We start from the raw sequence: 12,216 nt of genomic DNA on the forward strand, positions 1-12,216 counted from the left end.
CCCTGCCTGATGTCCTTCAGCAGCTACTACCAGCTATCAAAAAAGAAGTGGCTAAAAAGGACTTTGCCCCTAACTAACATGGCCGCTCTTAGACTTCAGGCTTAGGGCGGACAATGACGAGCACGTGAAGAGAATATCGCTTCTTGATTGGCCTTTTCTCCGGGAAAGGCGGGACACAATAGTCCAGCGTGGGCCAGCCTTAAAGGAACCACGGCTGAGCTCGCCGGCCCTCCGCTCTCCGAGCTAGGCCAGTCGGGCGCCTCCGCCCCTCCTGCGTGGAATGAAGGCGGGCGGGGTCGGCGCTCGGAAGCCGCGTCGGAGGGAGCGGGGGTGACCGCCGGCAGCAGCGCCATCCAGAGAGGGTTTACCGGGAGCCGGCGGCCGCGGCGCTGAGCAGAGAGCGCGAGGCTCTGGCGTGCGAACTCGGCGGAGCCGGCGGGGGCGCACAGGGGCGCGCGGGCTGGAGGACGGGGAGCGCGGGGATGGAGGACGGCGTGGCCGGGCCCCGGCTCGGGGCGGCAGGGGAGGCAGCCGAGGCGCGGGCGCGGCCCGGGGTGACGCTGCGGCCCTTCGCGCCCTTCTCCGGGGCGGCTGAGGCCGACGAGGGCGGCGGCGACTGGAGCTTCATCGACTGCGAGATGGAGGAGGTGGATCTGCAGGACCTGCCCAGCGCTACCATCGCCTGCCACCTGGACTCGCGCGTGTTCGTGGACGGCCTGTGCCGGGTGAGGGCCGGGCCGCGCCGGGCCGTCGGGGCGGAGGGCGGACACTTGTTGCCAGGAGGCAGCGGCGCGAGTCCCTGCGCGGAGCTTCAGGCCTCGCGGGCGGGGCGGGGCGACCCTGGGACGCAGCCACCCTGAGACGCAGCGCCGCCCCCGGGCCGTGGTCCCCAAGGCTCCCGGCAGGGTGGAGTGGAAGCTGTGTCCGCGGGCCTCGGGTGTCCGAGAGCAGCTACCCAGGCGTGCTCGGCTCCCCTCTGCCCCGGGCTCGCCACTGCTTTCCAGCGACGCCGCTGCGTCCTGGTGGTTATTGGAGCGAGTGACGGCGAAGTGAGAGCATGGGGTGATGAATTCGCACCCACAGTGGCAGGGGAGCCCCTAGTGTACCTCGGGGGCCTTAGCCACAGCCCACTTTTACTCCTTAGATAGAGGAAGGGGTCACCTCATTCACAGGGAGGAGGAAACAGACGTTGAGCGGCGACGTGACTCACTGTTCCTAAATAGGGTGACGTCTCAGCATTCCCAATCTGCACTATTGGAAGAAAAGCCCGTGTTTGGGTGAGGATCTGTGGTTGCTCATTATTCTGCAGTTGGCTGCCCAGTTTGGGTCGCATGCTGTTGGGGTTAGGGAGACCATTTTCTAAGCCTTTAGGATATTTAGCAAGGAATCTTGTTCCCTTGAAGGAATGACATGCCACCACAAGGGACACTCAGTACATTAGAAGTTGATCCCCACTCCCTCAAATCCACACAATTTAGACTCTCTGGAGGGTGAGGGGGCAGGTATGAGTAATCAGTGATTGGCGAGGAGGAGGTATTTATTTCAATTCTTCAATTATTGTGCAGAATAAAATTTGGACACTGTGGGCGTTGCAGAATGAAACCAGCTTTTGAGAGCTGCCCCATTAAGAGAGCAGCTGTCAAAAGAAACAGTGCTTTCGGTACTTGGCTGTGAGTCGGCATGTACCATCAATGAACTGTATTTGGAGGCAGCTGCCAAGAGGAACACCATGAACACCACGGTGGAACAGGGAATGATGTGCTTTGGACCCATTGATTTGTAATTTATATGCCCATTTACTTAAAGAAAGGAATCATAATGGCCGTGTAAGCTTCTGGGTATGCTTTTTAGAGCAACAATTGACCCCACTCTGGATCCTCTTCATCTTACTCTAAAACCTTTTCCTGTCTCCATGAGCTAAACTCTAGCCAGCATTTCAGGCCTCTTTCTTAGGGGTCCTAGGGTGTCTTTCCCCGGAGCAAGATCAAGTCACCTAAGACCGAGTTTATTTTCTTGGATGTCTGGCACTTCATAGGTTTATTCCTCCCAGGGTCAGGACCATTCTGCTGCTGTATTTTGTAAGAATCTGCTCACTTTGCTAGCTAGGTATTTGAACATTCATTAATTAGATTGTGCTGTGGCCCCAGCACTAGTCTAAGATCTGAGAATATAGCAGTAAACAGAATTGCATTTTTTTACCTTCAGGGCTGACATTTTGGTAGGGGGAGCAGACACTAAATAAATATCAAATATATCAGTAAGTGAGGAGGCTCTAAGGAAAAGCGAGACTTGGGGAGTCAAGATCCTGGAAGGGAGGGAAATTGTTAGGTTACATCAGTTGATCAGGAAGGGGCTCTCTGATAAGGCCATACTTTGAGTGGAGACCCTGGGCCAGCCTTTCTTCATTCATTTATTCTCTGCTATTGATTAGATGCCATGTTCCAGACAGGTTTAGGCCCAGAGGAGAGAGTAGTGAACAAGCCAAGCTCTCTGCTTTCATGGAGCTTGGGTTCTAGTAACTGAAGAGGTGACAGACAATGGAAAAGAAATAAGTGAACAAGATACTCTCAGATATAGTAATTCCTCTGAGTGGATGATTATTGGTTCTCAGATACTAAAATCCATGGACACACAAGTCTCTCATATAAAGTATCATAGTGTTTGCATTTAACCTAGGCACATCCTCTTACACTAAATCATTTCTAAGTTACTTGTAATACCTAGTGCAGTGTAAATGCTGTGTGAGTAGTTATTATACTGTATTTTTAGAATAATAAGGAAAAAATCTGTACATGTTCAATGTCAGTGCGTTTTAAAAAATATTTTTGATTCAAAATTGGTCAGATCTGCAGATGTGGAACCCAAGGAAACAGGGCTGACAGTAGTGATAAGTTCAATGGAAAATAAAGCAGGAAAATCTGATAGAAGGCAGAAGGGTGGGGCACCAGGTCATAGTGCTCTGTCCTAATGGTAGCACACACTGTGGTGGCTAAGAGGTTTTACTGAAGAACTGGTTAACTGGGGCAGGCCCAAGGGAATCTTTGAGGCACAGGGAATGGCTCTGGTGACAGTGGGGACAGAGACACACATGTGGAGCCTCTTTGGATTGTGTGGCCCCGGAAGGCCTCTGCACAGCTTGGGGAGATTTTTGTGTGACTGGCTTCCAGCGCGAGGGAATAGCAAGTGCTGAAGTACTGATTCAGGGGTGAATTCGGTGCTAAGGGCGCAAAGGAGCCCGTTGAGTATTGAATGAGAGGTGGGAAGGGGTGGTGGCCAAGGTCAGAGGAGCAATCAGGGAAAGCTCCACAAGAGTCTTAGGGCTCATGGTAGGGCTCAGATGTTATTCTAACCATACAGATGGGTAGAGATTGGCCTCTGGAGAAGGAAGGTGGATGGGCAGAAGATGAGCAGGGCAGGCTGGGAAGCCGTAGCCATTGTTGGGGGGTGTTGGAAAGTAATTGTTCTGGTGAGGGGTGGGGGAGGTAGCGCTGGAGAAAGGAAAAGAGCCTCCATTCCAGCTTCCCTTCTGTTTGGAGCCATGGGAGTTTCAGAACGGGAGTGGGGAACTTTGAGCACTGGTTTCCCTTTCAGAGGGATCTGTGACATTTATAGCACTCAGAGAGGACCTAAAACCTGGGCTGAGGGACCTATTATCCCCTGAGGTGGGGCAGCCCTAGAGCTCTAGTTGGGGAAGGTCATTGCTAAGCCTTCCACAAATGGCTTCTCCTTTAGCTAAAAGCATCCCTCTGAGTTCTGACTTTCAGCATGACCTCTTAGCATTTTCAAGGCTTCTCTTCCTTAGGCCTTTGGGTGGTGTAATGGGAAGGTGAGTCTACTGCAGATAGGTGGTGTCTGCCTTTGAGTAGACAGGTCATTAACTGCAGGGTCATTAACTGAGGACCCTTTGGGCCAGCACCCTCTCTCCTTAGCCAGTCTGTTAAAGAGCCACCCGAGGGAGTGATGGCATGCAGAAAAAAAGGCTCACAGTCTTGTTTACATGTAGGTTCACGAAAAGGAAAAGACGAAATTGACCTGAATTGCTAATTAATTGAGAATCCACATCGGAAACTTTTATAACTATTAAAGTGTGGTCTGTTTTTCTTAGCTGGCTCATCAGTCATGCAATTTATAATGAGTATGCTAATTAAAGGTTTATATCTAAAAATAACTGAAACTGTTTCTTCATTACTTTAAAATATTATTAGAGATTCGTACCATTACGAATGAATGAAACTTTTATTAAAGTAAGATTTTCTGTTTGTACAAATATTTCCATAGCATATTTCAGTATACTAACTACTCTTTCTGAATCACTTGTCTACTTAGAACAGCAAAGCAGTGTTTTAAACCAATAGTTACACGTGCTTTGGTTTGCTGGCAGTAGTAAGTAGTTGGTTCTCTAGAGTAAGAGGTAACTAGGAATTTGAGAGTTCTCAAATAGTACTGTTAGTCTCCAAGCAGTAAATAGAGTTGCATATAGTAATGGAAACATATACCCTCCTTTTGGTTGCCTGAAACACGATAGAGCGTTGCCAGAAAAATCATGCAAAAATCTTCTTTTCTGCCATAAACCCTCATCTTTCTTTTAAAAAATGCCCACTTAAGATTTGTGATAGGTACTTCCATAGTTTTCTTGCAATAGCAAAGAATTCTGACTGGCATCAAAGGAGTTTAAATGATGTCCTTTAAATGCTTTACATCAATACAGACCCATGAGCAGGTTGGTTTCTGCACATTAGAATCTGTAGGAAGCTTTGAGAAATTCCCATGGCCAGGGCACTGAAGATGGATCCCAGTCTCAGGCAGGAACTGGGAACTGTCCGGAAAGCTCACAGGTGATTCTCACCATTCGTTAAGGCTGAGAACCAAAGTCCCTAGGTAGAAGGGCTTTGGCCTGACCAGAATCACAGTAGTGTCTGGAAAAGATACCTGAGTCATTGTTAACAGGTTCCACTTTTAGCTAGATAACTTAGCCTGCCTGAGCCTTGATTTCTTTGAACCTGTAATGGGAGTGAGGCTTCCTCTTCTTGGAGTGTTTGACCTTGAAGCCTAAAAGTGCGATGACTAGCAGGGACCAAGAGGGCCTGAGGGCCCCAGACAGCCCCAGACAGCAAGATTATAAAGGGTTAGCATTATAATGTGCGTTTCAGTGATATTTTTCATGATTTGATTGTGTGGGTGCTTGTACTCGGATTAACTGGGCAACAGCAGAGCGCTGTTGTGGGAAGCGGGCAGTGCACTGCCAACTCTGCCTCTTGCACCCGCTACGGGGTCAGTGGGATTGAAACCCAAACAGATGTTACTTGCGCTTGTGCTACTTGGAGAATAAAATGGGGCGATGACCGTACCGTGCTGTAATGGTGTCTCGGCCCTCCCCCAGGTGTGTGTACCTGTGAGGACACGAACCAGACATGTATGTTTTCTTGTTCGATTATTAAGCATGGGCTTGTTGTGCTATTTATGAAATAATTTAATAAGGTAAAACATTTAAAAATAAAGCAAGTTTTGTGACCTGCATACATTAACCATATAAAACATTTTATATGCCAGCCCAAGACAATTCCTCCTGTCTCCTTGCTGCCCTGTGAGGGCGAAAGGTTGGACGCCATCACCCATGGCAAGTGTCCTTTAGGCCAGGGACCCGGGAGATAGGAGCATTTCCTCTCACTGTAACAGTGGGCCACCTCCTTTCACCTTGAAACCCTGCACCCCTCCTCAAACTTACCTTCTGGTAGACAAGGCTGCTAGCACTCAGTGTGAATTTGATGACTGCAGTTTTTCTAGGATCAAAGGTGGCAGAGCCTGTGTACACAGCTTCTCCTCCCAAAGTCGTCTGCCCTTGGCTGCGTTTCTGCCTGTTCCCATTCCAGGTCAGCCTGTGTAGCGTATTGTAAAATGTGCCATCCGAGCAGGAGAATGGCAGCTGGGAAATCCAAGCAATTCCAGGCCATTTTCACTTTCCATCTTAGTCCGAGAGTAGAGCGTGTTGTTTCTCAGACCAAATGATGGATAACATTTATCCTTAAGTGGCCCAATCGCCAGTATCTCATGGTTCAGTTTATTGGAGCATGTTCAAAATGTTCTATGTTGTCACACTGTGCAAACCTTGTTTTAGAATTTATCCACTGTTTCTCTAATTTTAGAGTTTCAGATTCTTACATCAAATGGGTTTTGCAACCATAGCTTTTGGGTTTTTTTAATTCCTCCTCACCACCCCACTCCCCAACAAATGTTTGGTTCCTTTTTCAGCTCTGTCTGCCACCACCATATATTGCTTGAAGCACTTCTTCAGTAGCAGTAACTTTAAATGTTACTGCCTGCAACTACAGACTTTTTAAGCCTTGAGACAGTTACATAAGGGAGCAGAAAATAGGCTTTGTGATAAAGCAGAATAATGAAAGCAGAGCTGTTGGTTCCCATGTTTATATTTCAGGCTGTATCCTGTATCTTTTGTTTCCTTCCTTTAAATAAATGAAATCAGACAACACAATCCACTCTTTTTCATACATAGCAGTGAGGGACTGGTTTGCACAGTTGTGTAAATACTTTGCTCCTATTATAGGAACAGTGATTGTGCGTGTGCGTGTGTGTGTGTTTCTGCATGTGAATAGCCCCTTGGTGCTGTGCACAGTAGTTAAGACCATCTCAAGGCTAGGGGAAGGGCCAGCTGTTTGCAGTACAATTCAGTGTTCGAGAACTTTCCCCGTGTAAATATTCACCAGCTTCAGATCCCGAGAACACTGATGGTTAATGAGAGGCCTGTGCTGTGTACTCTGAGTGTGAGGAGCTGTGCTGTGGCATCAGAGGGTAAAACATCTCACCTGTCCTGGGGAAAATGAAAACATTTCAAAATGCAACATCAGGAGAATATCAAATTCCTTAGCGCCAGCTTTGATGTTGGGGAAAAGGTTGGCGTCATGTTGTCCAAATTCCAGGCATCCTAGAAATCCTGAAGTGCAGGCTGTCTGCGTGGAGGCAGTGCAGCTTCGCGGTTTCGAGTAGGGGCTTGGGCAACCCTTTGTACATAGGGTGACTCTGGGAAGTGTTTGCCCAATGTGTGCCTTAGTTTCCCTGCCTGAGAAGTGGGTTGCTTATGGCACTTCCATCTCATGATGGAAATGCTTTTTAAGGTGACTGAGACATCAAAGCGCCCAGTGTAGGTAGTGTATCAGTTATCTACTGCTGTGAAGTTAGCCCAACACTGAGTGGATCAGCCCAATGAGTGTGTGTTATTTCTCAGTGTGCGTGGGCTGGGAGTCCAGGGTGTTTTGCTTGGTGGCTCTGTCCTGGCCATCAGCTGTGGTCTCCCCAGTGGGCCGAGAGAGCCTGACAGCAGGGGAATCCTGTGGTGTGGGACTGAGGCCTCAGCTCCTGGGTGGCTGCCTCTTGGCTGGTGGCCTCCCTTAACTCCTCATCTGTGGGCCTCAGCCCAGTGGCCAGCTTCCCTCAGCGCAAGCAGGCCCGGGCCTCTGAGGCAGAACGGAAGCCACTGTCTTCTTGTAACTGTCCATCACCTTGTATTCTGTTCCTTGGAGCTGGGCAGGAAGTGCTGGTCACTGACAGGAAGGGTGTGACCCAAGGCAGGAAGACCAGGAGGGGTCCTGGGGCCTAGAGGTAGTATATATATACATATATAATTTTTTCAACTTCTGTGGAACCATTTATGTTAGAAACTTTTATTAAGGAGCTAAGGGATGCCGCCCAGTGGTAGAATACTTGCCTAGCATGTGTGAGGCCCTGGCAACACTGTCAAGCAAGTTTTTAAAAATGCTCATTAAGGTTTCACCTACTTGAAAGAATACACTCTCAGCCTCCACAGCTTAATACACAATATCACATTGATAGGATTATAGCTAGATTTTTAAGTTCCTGAAATATCAAAAGCTGTTAGCACATTTCTGAAAGGAGAGTTGGAGAAACTAAACCCCTTTAGCTGGGAAAGGCCTGGTAGTTTTCCTTTCATTGCTAATTTCACCAGCTACAGCGTGAAATTCCCATGTGCAATCATAATTAACATCGTAGAGAGAGGTATTTGAGGTGGCCTGAATTTAGAATGAGAAGACAAAAATGTTATTTAATTGGGAGAGCTAATTTTGCCCCCCCCCAACATGACAATAGCTTGCTTGTCTTACTTTATCACTGTGTTAGTCTGCTTGGGCTGTCATTTTAAAATGCAGCAGATTAGGTGGCTTAAAGAAGAGGCGTGTATGTTCTCCCCGTTCTGCAGGTGCCAGCAGGGTGAGGGTGAGTGAGGGCTGTCTTTCTGGCTGCATGTGGCACCTTCTTACCGTGTCCCCCAGGTCTGTCCTCTGTGTGTGACGTCCTGAGCTCTTTGTTGTCCTCAGGACACCAGCCCTGCTGGATCAGGACCCCCCTGTGGCCTCACTGTACCTCACTTTCTCAGAGGCCCCATCCTCAAACACAGCCACACTGGGGATTAGGTCTTTAGCCTGTGAATTTTGGGGGACACATTCGTTCCATTGAATCACCTTTGTATCTTTTCTTAGTCTTTGTGTCTTTTTAAAAGATAATGCAGTAGTTTCCACCTATCAATGTGACATGCTTTATTTTGCACCACAGGTGTGCCATTTAGGTAATATAAAATTCCATGTTTCCAAGAACCTGATGAAATAGCTGCTGTTATCGTCCCCATTCTACAGAAGCAGAAACTGAGGCTGCAGATTAGACAAGCTTGTCCCAAGTCCCATGACAGGAAGCAGTGCTCCCCTGACATGTGTCTGGCTGTAGCTAGCCTCCAGGCCTGTGTCACTCGTCATCGCACAGAATGACAGTGGTTTTCAAACACCGTTCTCATCTTATTTAAATCTTGGACTGCTGGGTGAAGAAAGTATTGTTTTCCCCAGGAAACTGAGGCTCATGCCAGTTATACCTCTGTTAGTCCTTCAGTGTTTTATATACATACATACATATAGATAGATATATGTATATTTTTTTTTCTTCCTTTTTTTAAACAGGGTCTCTCTAAGTTGCATATGCTGTGCAACTTGTAATCCTCCAGCCTCAGCTCCCAGAGTGCTGGAATTGCAGGTGCACACAACTATGTCAAACAGTGGGTTTCTATATAAGGAACGTTTTTGTATGCTTATGGTATTCCACACACAGTGGCTGCCTTGGTGATCTTCTTTTGTTTAAGCAGAAGGTAGTGCTTAGATGCTGGAGCCAGGCAAACCTGAAACTGTCACTTCATTCATTCACACAACAAACATTTCTTAGGTTCCAACCACATTGTGAGCATTGCACGGGTTGAAGACCATCTGTGGATCCCTGGACGAGTCAGTCAGCCGGCGAGGCCCAGCCTCCTGTGTTGCCGGATGAGGACCGTAATCCTGCCCCACAGTTAGGGAGGTGGGGGAGGAGGGCCCTGTCCCGGTCTGTCGCTGGACAGTGACAGACGCTGTCTCTCCCTTTATAGAACTCACAGCCAGTGGGGAAGAAATACTTTTTTGTACTGTGTGTGGTGTACATGTAAATAAAGAGCTCTCTAGATCTCTGAATGGGTCATGTGTCCTTGGCACGTTGTTCAGCCTGTCCAGATCCCGCAGGAGAGCAGGCTGCATCTGATCATCCCTGTGCTCATTTCTGGCTCTGAAAATGTTGTGGCTCGTGGAGCGCACCTCGCTTGTTCCCGCTGTCACCCCCTCCCCATTCAGTCATTTTTCCAAGTAGGAGTTTTCTCAAAGAGATCTCTCCAGTGTGATTCTCCTCCACCCAGCTTCTCTGGCTTCCCGCCCCCACCTCTGCCATGTCCTGTCCTGAATCGTCTGCTAGTTAGTCGGTGGCTGAAGGGAAGGTCAGTTTCAGTCACTGAGACGTTGGTCTTCAGTGGATATGTAAGACTGATCTGAGATGACCCTGTGCCCCAATTCTGTCCAGTTGCTATTTGAAGGTTTGCCAAAGATAGCCTTACAATGCCAGAATGCTGGAGTGAAATGCCTTTAAAATAATCTGAGAATTATTGGAGACATTTCCAAATGTCATGTTAGCCTTTCCTTATTGGTAGGTTGATAACATGTCACAGTTACTCATACTGGTTTATGCCTGTTGTCTCAGTGAAGGTCTTGGAGCTTTTTGTTTTGTTTTGTTTTTTTAAGAGATGAGGTCTGGTTATATTCCCCAGGTGGCCTCAAACTCCTAGACTCGAGAAATCCTCCTGCCTCAGCCTCCTGAATAGCTGAAACTACACAGACTCCTCTGTACTCAACTGATGAAATTCTTAATAACATACCCTTCTACTCTTAAGTTTGGATAAGTTATAAAATTAGTAATTATAGAATTAATTATAAGTACCCTATTAGTACTTGCCATTTTAGCCAAATATTTTATATACCTCGTCTGATTTACTCTGTCCTACAGCTTTCTAAGATAAATACTGCTATCCGCTCATTTTATAGGTGGAGATGTCTTCTCCCTTTATAGCAATATCACACACCATGGAATCTCGTGGTTCCTGGATGCCTGACTCTGGAGTTCTCAGTCCTAGGGCAGGCAGGGTCTTCAGAGCCTCACCTTCCATATCTGCAGTGAGAACCTCAGCTCAGGTTGGTGACAGTGTGGCCCAGGAGCGTGTACTGTCCTTGGGCGGAACTAGAACTGGCCACAGGTCTTCTTTCTCAGAGCTAGTTTCAACAAAGCTCATTTCATTCTGTGTCAAATAACATCCCCTCCTTTCCAACCATCACATAGAGCCTGCAGAGTTAAAGCCACCAGAGTAACACACAGGGAAGGCATATCCATCTTTTGGGGACTGCCAGAGGCCAAGGTATCCCTGCTCCTGGAGGGAGCTTTGCATTGATGCCATTCAGAACACCAGTGGTCGCCACCAGGGGGGAGTAACTTCCTGTATGTTGTGCAGTGGATTCTGCTGTTGATTAGACAGAAAGTGCATTTTCAGAATGGAAGGGGGAAGTCAAGCCTTATGCTACAGAGAAAATTAAGTTTCTTGTTTAAACTTTCAAAATAAAGGACCCCCTTTCCTCCCTCCAATCTTCCAACCGAAAGCCACACAACTGAGACAGTCACTTCCTGCTGGGCCTTTCCCTTCTGCTGTGTGATGCTGTCTGTCTGGTTGAAATATAAAATAGGAGAATCGTGTCCACCTAAAGGAGAGACTTTTTAAACAAATGACCCTCCTATTCAAACGGTGCCTTGGTACATGTCCCTACAAATTTCTGCCACATACTCTGATTTTGTGCAACTTACATGGAGTAGGAGTCAAATAATCAGCATCAAGATATGGAAAGTGTAGTTCACAGGTAGATCCCTTGCCTGGCATGCATGAGTCTCTGGATTGAATTCCCAGCTCCACAAAACAGACAACTCATGAAGCATACCCTTTGTTTCAGAGATAGTGGGGATTTTCTGAGCAAGCTCCTAGTATTAGTTAATAGCTAGATTACTTAGGGAAGGAAAAGCTGGTGGATTGGTGGTCAGAGATGTGTGGTGGGAATTGTCCTGTCTCATGGGAGTCCTGGCCTTGGGATGTTTCCAGAATTTCCATCACTCCAACCATCTTATGACAGTATCCTGGGCTGGAGCTGAGATCCCAGGGAATTTGGACAGGTCTAGGCTTTGCTCATGTGTCCTGACCTGTGGATCTCAGGTGGGTGGGCTGGATCAGCAGTCTGTGAAACTGCTTTGCAGCCACTCAAACCAGCCACCCAGGAGGAAAAGTCACTGGGCTGCAGTTGAGAACAGGCCTGCAGAGACTTGTGGACAGCTGGAAAGTGATTCTGGGTTCATCTACATCAGATTCTCTTTCTGGAAGAGTTGCATCCAGTGTGTAGTGTTCAAACTGGAGACAGGGTGAGGTGGGCTGGAGGAAGAGGGCTTGCATGTTGGGGCGGTGACTTCCTGCACTGAGTGGAGGGGACGCTCGGGCAGAGGCCAGCCAGGAGCATCGTGGGCAGCACTGGCAGCTTGTGCTGAAGCAGAGCAGCCACCTCAAGGGGCAGGACTCGGCAGCTTCACCTTTGCCCAGGTTGAGCTTCCCTATCTGAAACGCTTGGCAGCAGAAGTGTTGCAGGTTGTATTATATCCTCATGGACTTCAGCGGTTGAGCATCCCTGATCTGCGAATCCCAAATCCAAAATGAACATCTCGGATTTTGGGATCAGAGATGCTCAGCCCGTTTCCATGTAGAGAGGTCTGAGGGTGCCCTCGCCGCTCAGATGCTGAGAGAACTAAACAGAGTAAGGC

General features: G+C 48.0%; 1 protein-coding gene across 1 annotated transcript in view; it reads left to right on the top strand.

The window, feature by feature from the left end:
• The first annotated feature begins 355 nt into the window (after window positions 1–355).
• The window catches only part of Rcan1 (regulator of calcineurin 1), an 81,162-nt gene continuing 69,301 nt past the window's right edge, over window positions 356–12,216 (top strand). Inside the window, exon 1 of the mRNA XM_004842340.3 lies at window positions 356–725. Coding sequence (XP_004842397.1) covers window positions 483–725 — 243 coding nt within the window. The 5' untranslated portion in view covers window positions 356–482. The remainder of the gene's footprint in view (window positions 726–12,216) is intronic.

The sequence above is a fragment of the Heterocephalus glaber genome, unplaced genomic scaffold (assembly GCF_053883595.1).
Source record: "Heterocephalus glaber isolate CG9 unplaced genomic scaffold, H.glaber_assembly_v1.0 deba00000122, whole genome shotgun sequence".
Lineage (NCBI taxonomy): Eukaryota > Metazoa > Chordata > Mammalia > Rodentia > Bathyergidae > Heterocephalus > Heterocephalus glaber.